Raw genomic sequence first — 21,395 nt, 5'->3', positions numbered from 1 at the left:
ATGATGATGAGATTTGTGCCATCTACAACCATCAGTTTGTATTGTCGAAGGCTTTCCTTCTGATCCTCTGAAGATGCCAGCCACAGATGGCTTTCCTTCTGATCCTCTGAAGATGCCAGCCACAGATGCAGGCGAAACGTCAGGAGAGAATGCTGCTAGAACACGGCCATACAGCCCGGAAACCACACAGCACCCAAACCATCAGTTTGTTATTTAGTTGGCATTGATGTTTTATTGCTTTAAATATTTGTATTGCTATTTTAATGATTTTAATGATTGTGCACAGTTTTACATTGCGAGTGGGATATAGGATAGGGTGGGATATAAATTTGATGAATAAATAAAATAAGTAAATAAACATGTTTATTGCAATGTTTACCGTATGCATTACAATGCTTCATTGCAGCATTTTGAGTTTTGCAGTTTATGCCAAGTCTCAAATAAAACGATGGACAGTAAAATGGAATAATTGAAGTAAATAAGACCAAAAAAAAGCTTCATCCAAACAGGCTAAAAGGTTGGGTGCTCAACTGTTCTCTGCATAAGGGAGCAGAGCCTTCTAGAAGAACAGAGGAGCAAATGTCACAGGGAGGGTGAATGAGGTCACAGGAGCAGAAAGGTAAGGAGAGAGAAAGGTCAGAAAAGGACTGGAAGGTAAGGAAGGGGAATTTGTGCTCTTCGTGGTTCCGTGCTGTTTCACACGGCACCAAAGATCGCAGGAAGGGGCTCTTACCAGACAACCTCCCCGACGTTGGAAGAGATGAGATAACGAATGAACTGTTTCATGTTGTTGTAGATGGCCCGGCCTTCCTCCACAGCAGCAACAATGGTTGAAAAGTTGTCGTCGGACAAGACCATTTCGGCTGCCGACTTGGCCACAGCCGTGCCAGAGCCCATCGCGATGCCAATTTCAGCTTTCTTCAGAGCTGGGGCATCATTAACTCCATCACCAGTCTGGAGAAAGCAAAGACAAGCTGTGAGAGGGGATAGGCGTATAAATTAAGTTAGCGCGGAGAAAGCAGAGAGACAGAAATGGCAAGAGAGAGCTTTTTCCTCCCTCTTCCATGATACGGGAACTTGGAGTCACCTCGCAAAGTTGGGGGTGAATAGATTTAGGACAGATATGAGCAAGCGATCGTTCTTTAGGCAAGTCGTAATGAGCTTATGGAACTCACGGCCACAAGATGCTGTGCTGCTGCTTTCAGGCTTTTGAAAACATATTTAAAGGGGAGAGGATCTGACTGTGATGTGGTTAACCCTGTCAAGTGGAGGGGGAAGGGAGTAATGAGCCACCAGTCTTGAAACTTTCAGCCCTGGGACTTTTTGAGGATGAGGAGTGAGGAAAGAGTGAGCATGCCAAAATGTGCTCCCATGGCAAAATCCAGATTTTTGGCACTGACCAGGGAGTTTAACTAAATGACCTCTTAGGACTCTTCTAGGCTTTCTGAATATTCTTAATCCAAGAGAGGGATTTTAGCATCAAGCCCCAAGCTTACCATCGCTGTGATTTCATTGAAGGACTGCAGATATTCAACTATTTTGGACTTATGGGCAGGCTCCACCCGAGCAAAACACCGAGCAGAGCGGCAGGCTTCCCGCTGTGCCTCCGGCGTGAGGTCATCGAATTCTCTGCCCGTGTAAGCTTTGCCTGTCACGTCCTCCGTCTCTGAGAAGATCCCGATCCTCCGGCAGATGGCCACAGCCGTCCCTTTATTGTCGCCAGTGATCATGATGACTCGGATGCCCGCTTTCTTGCACATCTCAATGGCTGATATAACTTCCTTCCGGGGAGGGTCCAACATCCCCACACAGCCAACAAAGGTCAGGTTGGTCTTCAGGCAAAGAAGTGGAAAGAGGTGTATTTAAGATGCATTTTTCTCAGCAATTAAAAAACATGACAAAACCTATCCATATAAAATAAGTTACCCTATAGTTAAAACATGTACATTCACAGATTTATAGGATTAATTCATTGAAGATACAATGAGTTGCCAGGCCTTAAGTAATATCACACAATATTTTGCAACCTGGACCGTAACTGGGAAGTTCTCTCTCAGAAGAAACTTTTGAATCAACTCACTTGACCACTAATGTGCAATCTTTCAATCAAAGGCTCAATAATCTTTGAGCAAGCTGTCTTATAAAAAGGACATCTGAAAAATACATGGGCAATAGTTTCCAACTCCCCAGATTTGCAAGGACAAAATTTCTCCACCCAAAGAATCGTTTAAATTTCCCTTTTAAAATTGAGGAAGGAAAAATTCAGTGAGATCCTAAGATGGTAACAGCTCCGTATATCAGGCCCAACCTGAATTCCATCTCTGGCCCAGGGCAGTGTCTGTTGAAAATAGCACATAGGACGAACTGTATGGCTCATCCTGCTCCCAAACTCCCTGTGGAGTTCAACAGCCAGGCATGCCTGTTCAATGCTAGGCTCAACTGGGTCAAGCTTGAAACTGCAGGCTCGAGCCAGCCAGGTGGATCCCAGCATCAAATGAACACTTAGTCTGACTGGCTCATTTTGTACTGCTGCTCCACCCCCAAGTTCCACCTGACTAGAGGTGGAGCTGAAGAGATGGCTCCCAGCAGTACAAAGTGGGAGCCATTCAGAGAGGTTCAAAGTCTGCAGTTTAAAGCTGGACCCGGTCAAGCCGAGCCCAGCATCGAACAGGCGGCCCCACCCCCAAACTCCACAAGTTGTCCAGGGGCAGGGCACTGTTGCTACCAGAGGTTGAGAGCCAGCATGGTTTGGTGGTTAAGAGCAGGTGCACTCTAATCTGGAGAACCAGATTTGATTCCCCGCTCTGCCACTTGAGCTGCGGAGGCTTATCTGGTGAACTAGATTAGCTTGTGCACTCCAGCACAACACAGACCTTGGGCTAGTCACAGTCTTTGGAGCTCTCTCAGCCCCATCTACCTTATAGGGTGTTTGTTGGGGGGGGGGGCGGGGGGAAGGAAAGGACTTTGTAAGTCCCTTTGAGTCTCCTTACAGGAGAGAAAGGGGGATATAAATCCAACTCTTCTTCTCCTTCTTAAGGGCTGTGGCCAGGGCATGTGTCCTGCCTTGCTTCACCGTAGATACACCCCTGCTCTGGTCTTGAGGCATATGTAACCATGTGACCTGGAGTACCCTACCCTTTTGCCATCAAGACGCAGACTTAAGGTAACCCTGTAGGATTTCCAAGGCAAGAGATGTACAGAGGTAGTCTGCTATTGCCTGCCTCTGGGTAACAAACCTGGACATCTTTGGAGGTCTCCCATTCAAATACTAGCCAGGGCTGACTCTGCTTAACTTCTAGGATCTGATGAGATCAGGCTGGCCAAGACTATCCAGCTCAGGATCTAGGAGGCTTATATACTATCCTTTTCGCATCTGTCTCCGAGCAAGATTCTCATTCGATCCCATTTCCTGAGCCAGGCTTACCTCATAGTTAATGAACTGGCTGGAGTCATCCAGGCGCATCTCCCCTTTCTGGTGAGGGTGGTCCCTCGTGGCCAACGCAAGGCAGCGCAGCGTGTCAATGCCGGTGCCCCAATCTCGGATTTTGGAGAGTATTTTCTCTTTAGTGGAGAGAGTCAGGGGAACTCGGTTGCTCCCGACACGAATGTAGTTACAGCGCTCAATGACGCTTTCCGGAGCACCCTTGGAAAAGAAAAGGTGTTTGGGTCACAGCAGTGCCTTCGCTTAGCCAACCTTTGTTTTCAAAATTCATCTTGCTGATCAATTAGATCTCTAGCAGCTAAAAGGAGGTCTTTTCTTGTGTAGGCCCCTGCTTGGCATAACTGGCTACTCAAGTCAGTAAGGAAGGTGCCCACCTTGACAATTTTGCAAGGCAACAGAAGGGTGGATGTATTATTGAAGGTTTTCATGGCTAGATTCAACTGGTTCTGGTGGGTTTTCCGGGCTGTGTGGCCGTGGTCTGGGTGGATCTTGTTCCTAACATTTTGCCTGCATCTGTGGCTGGTATCTTCAGAGATTTATCACAGAGGGAAGTCTGTGTAACAGTGTGTAACAGACTTCCCTCTGTGATACACCTCTGAAGATGCCAGCCACAGATGCAGGTGAAACATTAGGAACAAGATCCATCAGACCACACCCACACAGCCCGGAAAACCCACCAGAACCAGAAGGGTGGATGATTTTCTGCATGTATGTTGCTGATGAGCTGGGTAGAGGAGGCCTAACAAGTATTTCAGGTTAGGTTTGATGCTGCTGGCTGAGTTACGCTGTTTTATTATGTTCACTGCTGCTGTTTTTATGGCATTTTTATATAACATTGTAACCCCACTGGCATTTTTGTTGTTGCTGAAGGAGGGCTTAAAAATGCTGTAAACAAAGGAAATAAAGCAGACAACTGGTCTCTACTGTCTGGCAGTGGCTCTCCAGAATATCAGGCAGCCCGGCTCTTTTCCTGAATCCTAGTGCTTGAGATTTTTTTAAATGGAGGGTCGTGCACCGGTTTCTATAGCAGAGCGGTTACAACTATCTTGTTAGGAAACAAAGAGGAAAACCCCCACTGTTGCGATGCTGATGTAATTTCTTTTCACTGCTTTGAAATAGGTCAGATTTCCATGGAGATGCAACCACTTTCCTACCTTTGACATAAAAATAATTGTGTACCATCAAGCTGCAATTAATTTATGGCAACTCCAAGATCGTGAGGTTTTCAAGGCAAGAGATGAGCAGAGGTGGTTTACCATTGCCTTCTTCTACATAGCAACCTCAAATCCTCTTGATGATCTCCCATCCAAATACCAACCATAGATTGTCACGCTTAGCATCCAAGCTCTGACTAGATTGGGCAATTCAAGCAGATATTTTTGATATACAGAGTCCTTATTACCTGCAGATAATTTTTTTTTTGCAAACGTTTGTTGAAGAAGTTTGTATCAACGTTTTCATTGTCTGCAAGGTCTTCTCCAACATGCCGAAGAAGACAGACAAAACGAAACTCCTTGCCCAAGATCTCATCAGAATGCCAGTTATCTTTAATTTCATACTTGGTAGCGTGCACATGTTTGCATCTGACCATTGTAATGATGTTTGATGACATGCCAATCGGCGGCACTGTAAAAACATAACTTTAAGGTCCTCTAGCAATTGACTGGTTGGTTGTTTTGCATGACTGAGGCTCCTTTTTCCATGGGTCTGTATTATTTCTCTCCTATCATCAACCTTTGCTTTCCAAAATAATTGTAACTTCACAAGCTGCAAAGCAGTTTGACTTCAGGATCAAACAGGATCCCATAACCTATTATCCCATTTACAGTCTCAACCAGCTTATCTAAATACACTCCTAAATAACAGCAGTTTCACTATTCATGGTATAGGGTGGGAAAATGATGTATGAGTCTTTTTCAGATGAGAAACTATAAATATCAATCAGCATTTGACAGTACAACCTGGGGGGAAAATCCCTTTAATAGAGATGTAAGGTGTGAAAATGGGCATGTAAAACTTTTCATGGCATGGAGGAAAATAATGCCATTCAGTATACAATTACCTATAAACCTTTATTAAAGGGACAAGAATATCCCCACCCGCACCCCCACCCCAAGGCTGCTGGCAACACTACTTGACACCACCAGTAATGGTCATGCATTGAAGCCAAGATTTTATCTCTGAGTTTTGCATGGGATTCTTACAGCTTCAGAAATATTTCAATAACTAAAAGGCAGATTGTTTGGGCAACTCCTTATGAGAAAGGCATAGAGTTCCTGCTCTCCTTTACATTTTGGTATTATTCCTCCAAATTGTTGTACTGCTGTTTATTTGGATCAATTACTTGTTGATAATCAAAGATGAATTTTGAAACAAGCCAGATGACACAAGCCTTTCTTTCTCCATTGATACAAGGTCGGTTTTCTTATATCCCATGGCACGAACGGGGTTGCTTATTCTGTCCATCAGTAGTCGATTCCCTCAAACACATCTTGCTGTTTTGTCATAAATGCAATAGCTTTAGATCTGATTTTGCTGCATTGTTCCTGGTTGGGTTTGAGACGCTATCTGATAATGTTAAAATGATTAATTTGCTTAATAGCACTGAAGTTGAGATACCCAAAGTTGTAGCTAAATTTCTTTTGAAAGTCTTGTGTGGTTAGGAATAATATTAGTTTAACCTGGTATTATGTTTTGTTATTTTTCCCCTTCTTGTTTTGCAAATGCCTAATAAAGGTTACTGAACTGAACTGAACATGTAGCAAGCACAGGAGGCAGCTGCTTGAATTGATTTCCTCTAGGCGGCACTGTTTTGCCAGTTTTTAACAACAGCAGCTGTTGTAGCCAGGCTTATCATGGTCCAGGGGAAAAGTTCATTGAGGACAGCAAACCCTGTTTAGATCAAACTAGAGGACAAAAATAGTGCAGGTTGAAAAAGAATTTAGGGGCTAAAGCACACACACTACCTGTGTGGTTGTTAAAAGGTGAGTCCTTACAGCTGGCAACTAAGGTGACCCCAATCAAACTGACATTGGGGTACAGGATGAGAAAACCCCGAAATAACAAAGGAACCCTATTCAGAGAACCAAGCTCAGCCTGGGTCTTACCAAGCCCCCTACCCAACCTCCCCCCCAACGCTCTATTTCTTTAGTTATTGCCCATCTCAGCACAATCCCAGGGACCTGCGATCCTCCTTTCAGATGGACTGCCCAGACCCACTTAGCTGCTTTGCTTGGACTAGCTGATATTGTTAGAGATAATGCACCCCTAGAGTCACAGTTGTTCGGGTCATCAGACTGATTTACAGGTATAAAGTGCAGAATTACCTGCACTGCATCCTATCCCCACTTTGCACCTATGCAGCCAGATGCATGTGTTGAATGACCAAGGGTGGACAAAGGGCATCAGCTGCTTTTTGCATCCACACAGTCAGGGGTATCGAGAATGAGCTCACAAGATTAGATTTGTGGTAGACCTCCGAAGTCACAAAAAATTCGTTTGAGATTTTTGGGTTGAGACGTAATACTCTGTGTATTACAACCCCGCTTAGTTTATGAAATTTTAATTTGAGATTTTCAATTTGAGATTTTTAAACTGAGACATAATATTCTTTGTATTACAACCCTACTTAGCTTATGAGATTTTCGTTCAAGATTTTTCGCTTGAGATTTTCGAGCTGAGACGAAATACTCTTTGTATTACGTCTCAGCTCGAAAATCTCAAACAAATTTTTGTTTCATTTCACCATCTATCCCTTGGGGGCTGCAGCAGCAAACAGGTGACAGGAAGCACAAAAGGCTAAGCATATGAACAGATACATTTGCATGCATTAGGACATAACCTGAACATCTTGCTGAATTATGGACAGTGGGTGGGTTGGGGTGCTGTGTGGTTTCTGGGCTGTATGGCCGTGTTCTAGCAGCATCCTCTCCTGATGTTTCGCCTGCATCTGTGGCTGGCATCTTCAGAGGATCTGAAGATGCCAGCCACACATGCAGGCGAAATGTCAGGAGAGAATGCTGCTAGAACACGGCCATACAGCCCGGAAACCACATAGCACCCCAGTGATTCCGGCTGTGAAAGCCTTCGACAATACAGTGGGTGGGTTTTTTGAGCATAACTACTCATAAACTGCTTCAAAAGTACAGCTAAATAGCTGTTTTTAAAAAGATAAACTAATTTCTTCATCAAGGAACTCCTGGTAGCATGGATGGGGTTCCTAAGGATTTCCCATTCAGGCACTGACTCATCCTGGGCTCATTATCTCTCTCTCTACTTGAAATGCTGTGCCCTTTCATGATGGCCAAATCTCTCTCCAGCTGAGGACCTCCTTCTTGTTACCCCATGCCACCAAGAAGAGCACTTTTTGGTCATGAAGTCACAGTTGACTTATGGCAACCCCATAGGATTTCCACGGCAAGAGATACTCAGATGTGGTTTGCCACTGTCTCCCTCCATTTCATGTCCCTGGTACTGCTTGGAGATCTCTCATCCAAATACTAGACAGGGTCAACCCTGCTTAGCTTTGAGATCTGAAGAAATCAAGTTAGCTTGGCCTATCCAGGTCAAAGCAGCAAGGGCAGTGGTGGGCACCATTCTACAGGCCCAGATGCAGAGCTTGCCCTGAGATGCATGTTCCAAGCACCTTTTATTATAGTTTGTCCATATCTGCATTTTTGATTGCCGGAAGCCGCTTTAGGAACAAATTTTTGCCTTCAACAGTAGAAAGAGGGATGACAGAAACTTTCCCAACTTTTCTGAGTTTGATTTGTAAGTCAGAGATCATTCATTCATTCATTCATTCATTCATTCATTCATTCATTCATTCATTCATTCATTCATTCATTCATTCATTCATTCATTGGTATCTTGGTGATCAGGATGAGACCACAATCATCTTTTACTCAATTTATGTGCATTGGTGTTGTAATAGAAACAAATGAAATGGTGAAACTAGCAAAGAAAATTGGACTGCAGGGGGAACAAAACTCTCACAACAATTGCAGATAGGGACCAAAAGAAACATTTTCGGAAACCCATAGGTAAAAATAAAAGATAAGTAAGAAAGAGAGGGAATTGTGTACATGACTCTGAGCTCCTTGGGGAAAGAACAGAATAAATCCAACGAACAAATAAATGGGTGAGAGTTAACAAAGGAGAAAAGTTAGTCTTGAGGGGGAAATGGCAGGTAAATGGGGTCTGATTCAAGACAGTGGCTTCTTCCGCACAGCACATTTAAAATGTTGTGCAAATGTTTTGAAAATAACCATGGGGGGTGGAGGGGTTGTCCACATAGCATGGAAAAATCAGGTCTTTCCAGAGAAAATGATATCTGACAACCCCTCCTCATACAGAATGTCTGTAAACATATATTATGGAAAAAGAGGGCTTTTTGTTTGCATCATGGTGGGGGTCCTGGTTCTTCTATAAGAGTCGCATGGGACACAAGATACAAAAGGTGGAGAAACACAAGGTTGCATGCAGATGCCTTACCTTGACGAAGAGTTTGCTGCTGGAGGAGTTGTGGTTAGAGGCAACTGGTGTGCAGTAAACGGACATAGACTTGCGATCACGGGAGAACTCCAGCGTGCATTCCTTCTTCATCAGCTTTTTGATCACCTGCAGAGAGAGAGGAAAAGAGAAGAATCAGACTTGCAGTCAGGCAAATTTCGCCCAACAGAGAAAGAGAAGTTTGTTGGGGCTGGTTCCTGATTGCTAGACATCAGGGGAAGCCACGTATTACAGGACACACAAGGCTGACATCAGAATTGGCACCCATGTACCTCCTATAAGCAGTATTTATCTGGATCATTATTAAGAACTAGCCTAGCTAATTCAGAAGATACTGGGCTGTCATAAAAACATGGAATCCTTGTGTTTCATTCTTCCCTTCTGCAAAGTGTAGGGTCAATTACACAATCATGAATTTCACTGCCCACACTGAACAACATTTGGTTGCTCCTAGTGGGATAGGTGAAATGGATACCTGAAGGTGTCTTCAGCTGAGTCAGAGTCCATGAAGTCTAGCACAGTCTACTGTATCTGATGGTAGAACAAAATCTGAATGCAGCAGTACCTTGAAACCCAACAAAACGTTCAAGGGCATAAGCTTTGCGAGTCAAATTTTACTTTGTCAGATCGGACAAAGCTTTGACTCAATTTCATTCACACCATTGAAATTTTTGTTGGCCTTTAAGGTGCTAAGGAACTTGAATTTTGTTCAACTACTACAGACTAATACAACAACCTATCTTGTGGGGGTGCTAGGGAAGAACCAGCCCAGGGACGTTGGGGGCCTCAGCTGGAATGTCTAGCAAACAAGGGCCCTAGCCATGGCTGGACATGCCATGGCTGGAACAAGGCCAATGGAGCTGGAGGGAGGGGCAGAGCAGGAGGAGAGCCCTGAGTCCTAAAGCCGCCTAGTACCGCTCTGAGTAAAGAGTGGCTGGGTGAAGGACTGGGGCTTATCAGCCCTCAGGAGGGGAAGAGCAAGGATGCAGGGGTGGGGTTGGAAGCCAAGGGGCAGGGACAGTAAGGGGAGGATATAAAGGCCAAGGGGTCCTGATGGCCAGGTGGGTTGTCCTCTCAGTGCTAGAGAAGGCACCAGACCCTATCTGAGGCCATGGGATGAACCCACCCACCCAAGACAAGGGAGCCAAGCCCCTGGAACACTCCCATCCATGCTGGTCCATGCACCAACTTCTGGGTTAGGGCACTGAGCATTTGTGCAGTGCCTTGCTGCCACCATAATAGCTTCTCTGCCAGCTTATTTACTCCTTACGACAGAGAAGCAAGCACCTGTATCAGAGCAACCTCATGTTGGTTCCAAGGCTCCATTCAATCCCCTTTTGGATTGCACTTTTTGTATGTATCCACTGTGATGTCAATGTACATAAGTAACCTTGACTGTTATGGGAGAGGCTGAAAACATTCTGCAAAATACTTCCCTACTTATACTTTTTTGAATGAAGTTTGCTGCTTACCTGCAGCTCCTCTCTCTCCCTTTAATCTACAGAGTTAATAAAGAGAGCCAGTGTGGTGTAGTGGTTAAAAGCAGGTGCACTCTAATTTGTGGAACCAGGTTTGATTCCCCGCTTTGCCACTTGAGCTATGGAGGCTTATCTAGTGAATCAGATTAGCTTGGGTACTCCAACACATGTCAGTTGGGTGACCTTGGGCTAGTCACAGTTCTTTGGAGCTCTCTCAGCTCCACCCACCTCACAGGGTGTTTGTTGTGGGGAGGGGAGAAGGGAAAGGAGAGTGTAAACCCCTTTGAGTCTCCTTGCTGGAGATAAAGGGGGAATATAAATCCAAAAACAATGTATTCTTTAAAACAAAAACAAGACAAAGCCTTCTTTAGGAGGCGACACCCAATCAGGGATCACATAAAGCCAATGTGATGACACATTGTCAGCATGAAGCCAAATCAGAGTGAGGATAGGCACAACCAACCTCACTCTGAACAGATTTTCTGCTGGTATTACGCAGCACACTAGATCTGGCTGTGTGATGACACCTTGAAGCCAAATCAGAGTGAGGGCAATGATTCCTATCCTCACCTTGAATCATAAAGACAGTACCCTAAACGTAACAGCATAACAGATAAGTGAAAGCAACAGTGCAGTGACAAACTTCTTTTTAATATTTAAAAATGCCACTTGCAGTTGACAAGCTAATTATGACTTGAACTATGTAGAGTTCTGCCATCATGACAATATTCCCAAATACATAAACACTGAACTACTCCAAACTGTTAACTCCTTTATCTGCGTCTTCTGACCAGATTTCCACTCCCCGTTTCACCTGTCATCTTGGAAGTGGAAAAGAAGACGTAAGAAACACATCTACCTGGCACTTCTTCCCCTTCTGCTGAAGATTAAGACAAATGCTCTGACTTATACTCACAGAGTTGCAGGCATTGGCGCGCTCCACCTTGGAGAGTTTGTCAACATCTGTGTTGAAAACATTCATCTTTTCCACCAAACATGTCAAGGCCGTTTCGGTTGCTTCTCCCACTTTTTCATAGACTTTCTTGGACTGATAACAGGAAAGGAAGGTGGGAAAAAACTTCAGTTGAAGAAAAGGAAAAGACAGAAGTTTTGCAATGTAATTCTCAAATCAGCAAGTTAACAAGCAGATAGATTTTTCCGGTGGTGGGGAGTCCAGGTGAGCCAGTTCAAAACAACCAGCCAGCACAAGTCGCAATTAAAAAAACAGCAGTTATAAAATCTTCAGTCAAAAACAGAATCTGCATGATAAAAAAACACTTCAGGAAATAAAAAGTTTCAGAATATGGACAATTTCCTTAACGATTGGAAACCCTTTGCGGACTACCAACTGAAAACACATACAAATAGAGAAACAATGGCACGATTTGAGATTTAAATGAAAACAGCGGATTGGACTAAAATAGTTTTATAAGAAGGACTAACAGCAGAAAATGCTGGTACCAACTATAAGCACAAAACAAGGTTAGAGTTTGGATCCATAATGAGGTAGCTGGAAGTCACCATATTTGTATGTAGTGGTGTCCTGAAATGTGTGTTTTTATATTATTATTATTATTATTATTATTATTATTATTATTATTATTATTATTATTATTATTATTATTATTATTATTATTATTATTATTATTATTATAGTGGGGGGAAGAGAGATTAGATTGGGGGGGTTCTTTCCTTTTTTTCTGTATGTGCTGTTTATATATGTAAAATAAATAAAAATCTTTCACGCGCACAAAAAGTAATAAAAAGTTTCACACTTTCCCGAAGGCAGGGAGTGTTGGGCAAACCTCTTGGAATCCATGTCCTATGAGGAAAGACTTAGGGAGTTTAGGATGTTTAGTTTGGTGAAGAGAAGCTTAAGAGGTGACATGATAGCCATGTTTAGATATTTGAAGGGATGTCATGTTGATGAGGGAGTAAGCTTGATTTCTGTGGCTCCAGAGACTAGGACCAGGAGTAATGGGTTCAAGGTGAAGGAAAAGAGATTCCACCTAAACATCAGGAAAAACTTCCTGACAGTAAGGGATGTTTGTCAGTGGAATGCACTACCTCAGAGTGTGGTGGAGTCTCCTTCTTTGGAGGTTTTTAAAGGGAGGCTCAATGGCCATCTATCAGGAGTGCTTTGATAATGTGTTCCTGCATTGCAGGTGGTTGGACTTGATGGCCCTTGAAGTCTCTTCCAACTTTATGATTCTTGGGGACTATTGCCAAAAAGTCCATTTCATACATTGCCAATCCCAATGCAAGCTGAGAAAACAAGGCACTGGCACCTGAAATCATGGGCAGGGTGCAGGGTTAAAGGAGCTTATAGTGCCGGGCAATGAGCAACACAAGACAAACAGAGATACCTCTTTTCCTTCCAACTGACAACCCACCTCATTGTAATCCAGGGAGGAATCATTGCAAAGGGCACAGATTGTGGCCAACTCCATCAAGCCGTCATATTGCCCACACTGAGCTGGCTCATCATTCTTCAGCCTTGTCATTAAAGAGAAAGAAACAATAAAAACAGCACAACTTAATCTGCCAGAAGGGAAACAAATATTTGACTGAGAGGATATGCTTATCAATGTGATAGATACATGCATTTTCGCTCTAGTTTACGCCTTTTCTGCACAACTTGTTTAAAATATCTCTGGCCCTCTAACGCTGTATTTTCCCTATGGTGTTCCATACATTTCCCCCCAAGTTTGGTTCTTGAGACGTTTCCAGTTAAATTTTCCTCCATTGTGTCTTAAAGCGCTTTTACTGCAATGTAAACATTTCCAAGCCAGCTTCCCTCATGGTGTGATCATACTGAAAAAATAATTTCCTGCCAAAAAGTCCACCCACACCGCCTGCGTGGGTGCCCAACCTTGCCTTTGGGACTTTGGGTAGAACTTTTCTTTAAAAGTTTTTCATATATTTGAAGGGGGGGGGGGGGGTTCTCAGCGCATCCAATGTCTGACGAAGCGAGCCACCAATGGCTTCTTGTCAGGGCTGGGAAAATCTTCTGCACGGAACAGACCAAATGGTAAGATGTACACAGTACAATAGTCGCTTCATTTGCAGCATCAGATTGTGACTTTCCAAGGTCAAACTAGATGGAACCTGATCAAATCACAAACAGCAGTGGGGGTGTGTGTGTGTGAGGGATTTGGATCAGGGCCACTGGTTGGGCAAGGACTGGCAGCTTATCTCTTCCCACGCCAGTTCTTTCCCCTATATAACACCCAATGTAAATGTCATGCTGGCAGACCAGAAGAATGTATGCTTGGACTACAGATCTCCGGCATGCAAAATTGCACAAGTAACAGCCCGGTTTATGAGTGTGTAAACTCCTCTTGCTGCTGGTAGGATACAAAAACCAGGCCTAAATCACCTCTTTGCAGAGATAACTGCCTTGGCAGAAACATAGTTTGCTTGAACAGGGAGTAATTATTTCTACCAGCCTGGAAAGGGAGGGTTAACCCCAGGGGCGTACCGCCCAGAAGGACCTATGGGGTCAAATGTCCCATGGCTGCAGCCATTTAGTCACATGGGGTAGGGGGCAGAAAATCATCCCCCTCCCACAACCCTCCTCCTCCCCCTCGGGTCCATACACTGACTTCAAGATTTGTGAGTTGGGGCATGTTCTGTAATGTGATGGTGACTTTGAGATGATCTGGTCAAAAAAAGTTATTTGGTTGTGATGGAGAAGGGCGGCCACCCATACCCATGGGGGGGAGGGAGAGATTTAGATTTCACACTAGGCTACATTTCCCCTAGATATGCCTCTGGTTAGCCCCAATCCCTTCCCAGTGCTATGGTTCTGGTCCCACCCACCCCCCACCCCCAGTTGTTCTTTACGGAATAAAAAGATATGGGATCTATCTAGTATATGTCTACTCCATTCTTCCTTCAAGAATTTCAGGCTCTATGACAGTTCTTCATTTTATCCACACAACTATCCTGTGAGGTAGGTTAGATGATGAGTGAATGGCTGGGCCCAGGTCCCCTAGAGAGCTTCATGAATGGAGGATCTCATATCAAGTTGCCAGCTCCTAATCCAATTTCTTTCTCTATTGCACCTCAAAGAATTTCAAATTATCCTCTCTTCTAATCTGGCTGTGAGCAAAAAAATAAAACAAAAAAATTAAACACATCTTCAGGGTCACTTTTCACAATGGCTTTCTAGTTCCCAAGCAGAGGCCAGGTACTTAAAAGAAAAAAAAAATACAGGATTTAGAGCATTATCTTAAAATTAAGCACAATAGAACAATGTCTAAAAAAAGCCACTTTGGGACAGGTCAAAGGAAGACTTAAAACATCTCCATCAATTAGCTGTTTCTAAGCAAGTGACAAATTGTACCCTTTCGTGAGACATGAACAAATGTCTCTTGGACTGAGTGCAGCTGTGATAGAATCGTTCTTTGCCAATTAACGGATCTCCAGTACGTGCGTGTTGGGGCGAGAGTTTATGCAACCCAAAGGAGAGAACTGTTAACCCATTTATGTGCGCCAACAGTTCTATATTTGAGATGATAATCAGATCTTTACGTGCCACAAAATTCTGCAGGGATGCATGAAAGCGCAGGACACGGTAGGTGCTCAGCAGCAACATCCACTTCCCCAAGAAAAGTGAAATACATCCACATGTTTCTAGACCTCATGAAGCTCTGCTTGGAAGTGGGAGTGAAGTCGGACCACGGGGTGGATGAAAAAAGTTTTCTAGGCTGGAAATGTTCCCTGGCTCTCCCACAAGCCTTGCAAAACAGGAGTCATCGTGGAAATTGCAGAATTGTGCACAACCAAAGGGTTCAAATATATACATATCTACCGGGTCCAGAATGCAGGCTTTCATGCAGCTGAATTTAGATTCCCTTGGAGCAGATTTTTTTTAAAAAAAAATAGTGTAGGGCATAATAGATAGGGTTACTACATCTGGGTAAAAACATTTTTGCACTGTAGCAATATTTAATGGGTGGGCAATTTATTCAAGAGACATTCTTCACCCTTCACATCCCAAGTACAATTGAGCCATCTTCCAAACACAGTGGGTATTTGCAAGCCACATGTTATGAAGTGACTCTAGTTTGTGCATCTCTTGTGTGTTCTTTTAGAATGGGAAACATGGATTCCCACTTAGGGATGCTTCTGAAATTCTCAGTAGAATTTCTGCCCAGATTTGGGAGTTCCAAACCACCTGGTTTGGTTCACAAAGTGGAGCCTTGTATTCGAAATCCTATGTTACTATTGTTTTTGAATTTCACATTTTGGATAGAAGAAAGAAAAGAGTTTGGATTTATCTCTCCTGTAATGAGACTTAAGGTGACTTACAAACTCCTTTCCCTTCCTCTCCCCACAACAGACACCTTGTGAAGCTGAGAGAGTTCTGAGAGAACTGTGACTGGCCCAAAGTCACCCAGCAGGCTTCATGTGAAGGAGCAGGGAAACAAATCCAGTTCACCGGATTAGAGTCTGAAGGGATATTATTTATATAGAGACTCATTATCTTTTGTGCATATTTTGGAATTCCTTCTCTGTGTTGTTCATGTATTGCATTATTGTTTCCATTGTTGATATTTGGGTTATTGGGTATGGTTCTTTTAATCACTTCTATTAAAGTTTATGGTTTTGTTGTTGTTCTTTTGAGCCAGGCAGAGTAATTTTTATTCATATAAAAAAATCCAGTTCACCAGAGAAGAGTCTACTGCTCCTGTGGAGGAGTGGGGAATCAAACCAGGTTCTCCAGATTAGAGTCCACCACTCTAACCACTACACCACGCTGGCTCACATGGAATACTGCGTATGTGCCACCAATTCCAACTTTTATTTCCTTCTGTTTGTTAGCAATGATTCACTATTATGTTTCCATTGTGCCTGCTACATTCATGGAGCACTGCAAAAAAGCCATCTTGAGGTGACTATATGATTTGTGGAGATTACCTTTGTGTGGCAGTTTCCAATGTATAAAAACGCCCATGCGCACCACTCAAACATCACAAAAATATAGCGGCAAACCTATATGTGATCCCATTAAGGCTTTTTGGCGTTGTATCAAGGCAAGTGCGGAAATCAGAAAGACCAGGGTAGAAAGGGGCTAATGGAAAGCGAACAGAATGCTATGGCCAACTGGGAACACTTCAAATCCAGAATTAATTTTAGAAATTCTTCTCATTAAAACAGGAATCAGGAAGAACTAAGCACAGACAGAGAAGAATGAGGGAACAGCCAAAGAAACAGAAGGACGGAATGGATCCTCTCTTCTCAGATTCCCACAGATCTAGAGAAGTGGATAAAGCCATGGTTTTTTTTCTCCCCTCTGCTACAAATGACTCCATCAACTATTCTTGGGCTGGGAAAACAATCACACATTCCTTCAAGCAGATTTATTCTGTCAGCTGTTTCCCATGGAAGTAGGGAAAAAATGTACCAAGAATGGGAACAGGACAAAAGTTTTTATAAAGGCAAAGAACAAAATATTCTGCATTTGCAGAGATTATGGGCAACAGATCACGTCAATGAAGGAGCTTCATTACAGACAAGTAGAAATACTTCAGGGATTTATTGTCGAAGGCTTTCATGGCTGGAATCACTGGGGTGCTGTGTGGTTTCCGGGCTTTATGGCCGTGTTCTAGCAGCATTCTCTCCTGACGTTTCGCCTGCATCTGTGGCTGGCATCTTCCGATCCTCTGAAGATGCCAGCCACAAGTGCAGGCGAAACATCAGGGGAGAATGCTGCTAGAACATGGCTATACAGCCCGGAAACCACACAGCACTTCAGGGATTGCCTGAAGTCTGGTATGAAGGGCACTTTCGCACATGCAGAATAATCCACTTTCAATGCACTTTGCAGCTGGATTTTACTGTGCAAAATAGCAAAATCCACTTACAAATAATTGTGAAAGTGGACTGAAAGTGCATTATTTTGCATGTGTGAAAGTGCCCGAAGTTACCTGTATGGTAACAGAATGACAGATTCAGCCGCAGAAGTGTGCTAGGTGAAGCATAGGGAGGTGGATATTTGAGAAAATGATATGCTTCAAATGTCCCTATATATTAGGGCCAGTCCTCCTTTTCTGGTATCTGTCCCTGGCAGGTCACTGTCCCTATCTTATCTATCTTATCAGGCAGGCATACATGGTTCTTCTTTCCCCATTTGGCCCACACAACGATCCTCTGAGGAACACCAGACAAACACTGTAACTGACCTCAAATCACTTAAAAAGCTTCACAGCCAAGCAGCGTTTTGAACCCATGTTTTCCAGGTGCTGGTCACAAAATCACACTGGCTTTATTATACCCCCCATTCTGCATCACTTTGAAGCAGCCTTTGCAACTGTTCTGAAAGACAAATTCAAACTCAAAACAAAGGCAAAGCAAAAACAGATCAGAACTCACACTTGCCCCTCAGGGGCATATGTGGATCCAGTGATGGTGAACTCGTGAAGGCAGCAATTAATCCCTTCTATCTTGTCGACAACGAACATCTACAATAAGGAGAGAGTGGGGAAAGGCACAGAATTAGAACATTAAACTCTGCTGGAAAACCTTTCCACTCCATGGAAGGATGCTCTCCTTCCCAAGTAAACAAAGGAATGGGTATTGTTTGTAAGCTGCAGTTCTTCATCAAGAATCTTCCAAATGACTTTTCTCATGGTTACTGTGCAGTTTTTAAAAAATGCTTACACCCATGTTAATGTCACAGTTTATCTTTTAAGTTTACTCTACTGAACTGTGTGCTTTGTAAATGGAAATTACTTCAAGCAGAATGTTTTTCATCCTGTGGACACAACAGAAAAACAGAGTTGTCAGCTCCATGTTGGGAAATAGCTGGAGATTTTGGGGGTGGAGTCTGAGGCAGGTGGGGTTTTGGAAGGGGGAGGGACTTCAGTGGAGTATAATGCTGTGGAGTCCATCTTCCAAAGTGGCCATTTTCTCCAGGTGAACAAATATGTGTTGCCTGGAGACTGGTTATACTCTCAGGTGATCTCCAGCTACTACCTGGAAGTTAGCAACCCTACTGCCCACCCAGTATGCTGTCCTCACCTCCATCAGCAACCAGGACAAAAACACTGACCTGGAACCTGCCCTCTCAGTCAGATGTCCTATGGTATGGCCAGCATGGTATAGTGCAAGGATAGGGAACCTGCGGCTCGAGAGCCGCATGCGGCTCTTCTGCCCTTGCACTGTGGCTCCACGAGCCGAGCTGCTGGCCCCATTCTTGCCCACCCTGCAGGCAGCAGGGCGGGCGCACCAACTGCCCACGGTCGGCAGTTGGAGCGGGGCGGGTGTTTTCCCGGCGGCCAGCGAGGCCGAGCCCCTGGCTTCATCCTTGCCCGCATTCAGGCAGCAGGGCGGGCACATCCATGCGCTTCTCAGAATGAGCGGAGTAAAAGGTAAAAAAAACCCCCTATTTATATAGTGTTATCTTTATTTTAAATGTCAAAAATTATTTGCGGCTCCAAGTGTTTTCTTTTCCCGTGGAAAATGAGTCCAAATGGCTCTTTGAGTGTTAAAGGTTCCCTACCCCTGGTATAGTGGTTAAGAGCAGGTGCACTCTGATCTGGAGAACCAGGTTTGATTCCCCACACCTCCACCTGAATGGCAGAGGCTTATCTGGTGAACCAGATTAGCTTGTGCACTCCAACACATGCCAGTTGGATGACCTTGGGCTAGTCACAGTTCTTCAGAGCTCTCTCAGCTTCACACATCCCCACCCCCCCACAGGGTGTTTGTTGTGGGGGAGGGGAAAGGAAAGGAGATTGTAAGCTGCTTTGAGTCTCCTTACAGGAGAGAAAGGAAGGATATAAATCCAAACTCCTCCTCCTCCTCCTCCTCCTCCTTCTATATCCACACAGCAAAAGCATACAATGGCTAGAGGTGTAGAGAACACCATTGGTTGAACTGGGTACAACAGGGCAGTCAAAGTTGTGCATTTTGTGCTCAGAATAAACTCGATATGAATCATGGTTAAAAGTCATAAATCAGAAGAAGAACGAGATTAAAAATGTGTCCCACAAAACTAAAAATAGGACCACATAGACAGTGTTTTAGTAATTTTTTGGGTGGTGACGCACACGTATGTCCACATTAGATCTGTGAAATACAGGGATATTTTTTTTAAAGCTAACCAAAGTTATAGCACTAAAAAAGTTAAGGGGAGGGTTCCCTGTCCTGGGAATCACTCCCACAGCTGGAAAAGGATGCAAGCATCAAAGAGGGAGTTTGCCACCTGCGGTTCTTAATAATACAAGCACTTCCAGGGAAGTCAAGCTGAGGAACCCGCCGCCAGCCATGCATTGATTTAGAAAGAAAGAGCTTAAAAAGAAATCCCGTCAAATTTCAATTGTATCTGACTGCATTTCTAAAATTAGGCAATCAGGAACAAACAGTAAGTCAAGCCAATATTCTCTTTTCCCTGGGCAACTAGATGAAAGCTTGTTAAAAACAGATGGTGTTTTTCCCCCTAAAAAAGATCTATGTGAAGATGCGTTATAGCAAATATATTCTCGGCTGTATGTAGGGGAAGAGCAGGGTGGAAGAAACAAAACCTTAGCACGTGGCTTTGAGTGCAAAATCCAGCTTCCTGAGAATTTCAGCTTTTAAAAAAGGACACATTTCTAGTCCTCAGGCCTATGTAAAGCAACATCCCACAAAGTGAGTGTTGTTGTCGGTACTGTCCCAACGCTATGGACTCAATCCCTCATATCCTGCTTTACTGTTCGAGGTATAATGATATTAGAACCGATCTGGGAGCTTTACTACCTCTAGAATTTATGTTTCTCTCAGACAAACTAAAAATGTCTAAGCTATTGAACAGCCCTGATGTAGAAATTTCTGAAGCAGTTGCTAGATTTTTAATCCATGTTCTACATGATATGTAACAATGATCCTGTTTTTGTACTTGGAATGTATGGTACTTCTGGTTTATGCCTAATAAAGGTTTTTGGATTGAATTGGATTGGTAAAGCAACGCCTGGTGAAATTTCAGAAGCCAGAGACTAGCAGAAAAATGACTCCAAGGAAAAAACTGGGCTAATCTGCACCATTTATACATACGATTACTAGCTCTGGGTTGAGAGATTTGGGTAGGGTGGAACCTGGGGATGGGAGAAGAAGAGTTTGGATTTATACCCCACCTTTCTCTCCTGTAAGGAGACTCAAGGTGGCTTATAAACTCCTTTCCCTTCCTCTCCCCACAACGGACACCTTGTGAGGTAGGTGGGGCTGAGAGAGTTCCGAAGAACTGTGACTATCACAAGGTCACCGAGCAGGAATGTAGGAGTGCGGGAACACATCTGGTTGACCAGATAAGCTTCTGCCACTCAGGTGAAGGAATGGGGAATCAAACCTGGTTCTCCTGATTAGAATCTACCTGCTCTTCACTACTACACTACGCTGGTGTAGTGGTTAAGAGGTAGTGCCACAGAGGGTAGTGCCACAGAGTCCAGGGATGCCTGTCATCTGGGGATCAGTCGCAATTCCAGGGGGTCTCTAGGAGTGTCCTAGAGGTTGGTAGCCTAAATGGGAGGCCTTCACCTGCTGGCATTGCCAAAAGCCCTTGATTTCTCCTCTGCAGGGACCTTTGACTGATTTCTGAGGCAACAGTCACCTTGTCTCTCCATGTTAATTGAATGAATCTATGCTGAGCTGATCAGATATCCACTGATTTACGCTTGTAATATTCTCAGTGAGAGACTACAAAAAACACAGTAAATAAATTATAAATAATAATAAATGAATTAAGGATCTCCTGGAGAAGGGCTAGTGCAGAAGAGGCCACAGGGCCTTCTTTGAGGTGGCATTTCTATTTTGAGTACTTTTCGCTCATCGTGCCGAAACCGTTTTTGGTCAGCCATGTTTGGGTTGTATTTATGTCCCGCTTCCCATGTGGACCCAAAGCATCTTACAACATCATCCCCCCCCCACTCTGTTTCATTCTCACAACAATCCTGTGGGGTAGGCTAGACTAAGAATGCATG

General features: G+C 43.8%; 1 protein-coding gene across 1 annotated transcript in view; it reads right to left on the bottom strand.

Annotated features, from left to right (window-relative positions):
• The window catches only part of ATP2A3 (ATPase sarcoplasmic/endoplasmic reticulum Ca2+ transporting 3), a 99,505-nt gene that overhangs the window by 9,100 nt on the left and 69,010 nt on the right, over window positions 1-21,395 (bottom strand). Inside the window, exons 9-15 of the mRNA XM_048518939.1 lie at window positions 17,812-17,900; window positions 12,825-12,927; window positions 11,348-11,479; window positions 8,936-9,061; window positions 3,425-3,643; window positions 1,497-1,832; window positions 734-954 (exon numbers count right to left, since the gene is read on the bottom strand). Coding sequence (XP_048374896.1) covers window positions 734-954; window positions 1,497-1,832; window positions 3,425-3,643; window positions 8,936-9,061; window positions 11,348-11,479; window positions 12,825-12,927; window positions 17,812-17,900 — 1,226 coding nt within the window. The remainder of the gene's footprint in view (window positions 1-733; window positions 955-1,496; window positions 1,833-3,424; window positions 3,644-8,935; window positions 9,062-11,347; window positions 11,480-12,824; window positions 12,928-17,811; window positions 17,901-21,395) is intronic.

The sequence above is a fragment of the Sphaerodactylus townsendi genome, linkage group LG16 (assembly GCF_021028975.2).
Source record: "Sphaerodactylus townsendi isolate TG3544 linkage group LG16, MPM_Stown_v2.3, whole genome shotgun sequence".
NCBI classification, from domain to species: domain Eukaryota; kingdom Metazoa; phylum Chordata; class Lepidosauria; order Squamata; family Sphaerodactylidae; genus Sphaerodactylus; species Sphaerodactylus townsendi.
The sequence above is the reverse complement of the archived record's forward strand: the minus strand, read 5'-3'. Positions and strand labels throughout refer to the sequence as shown.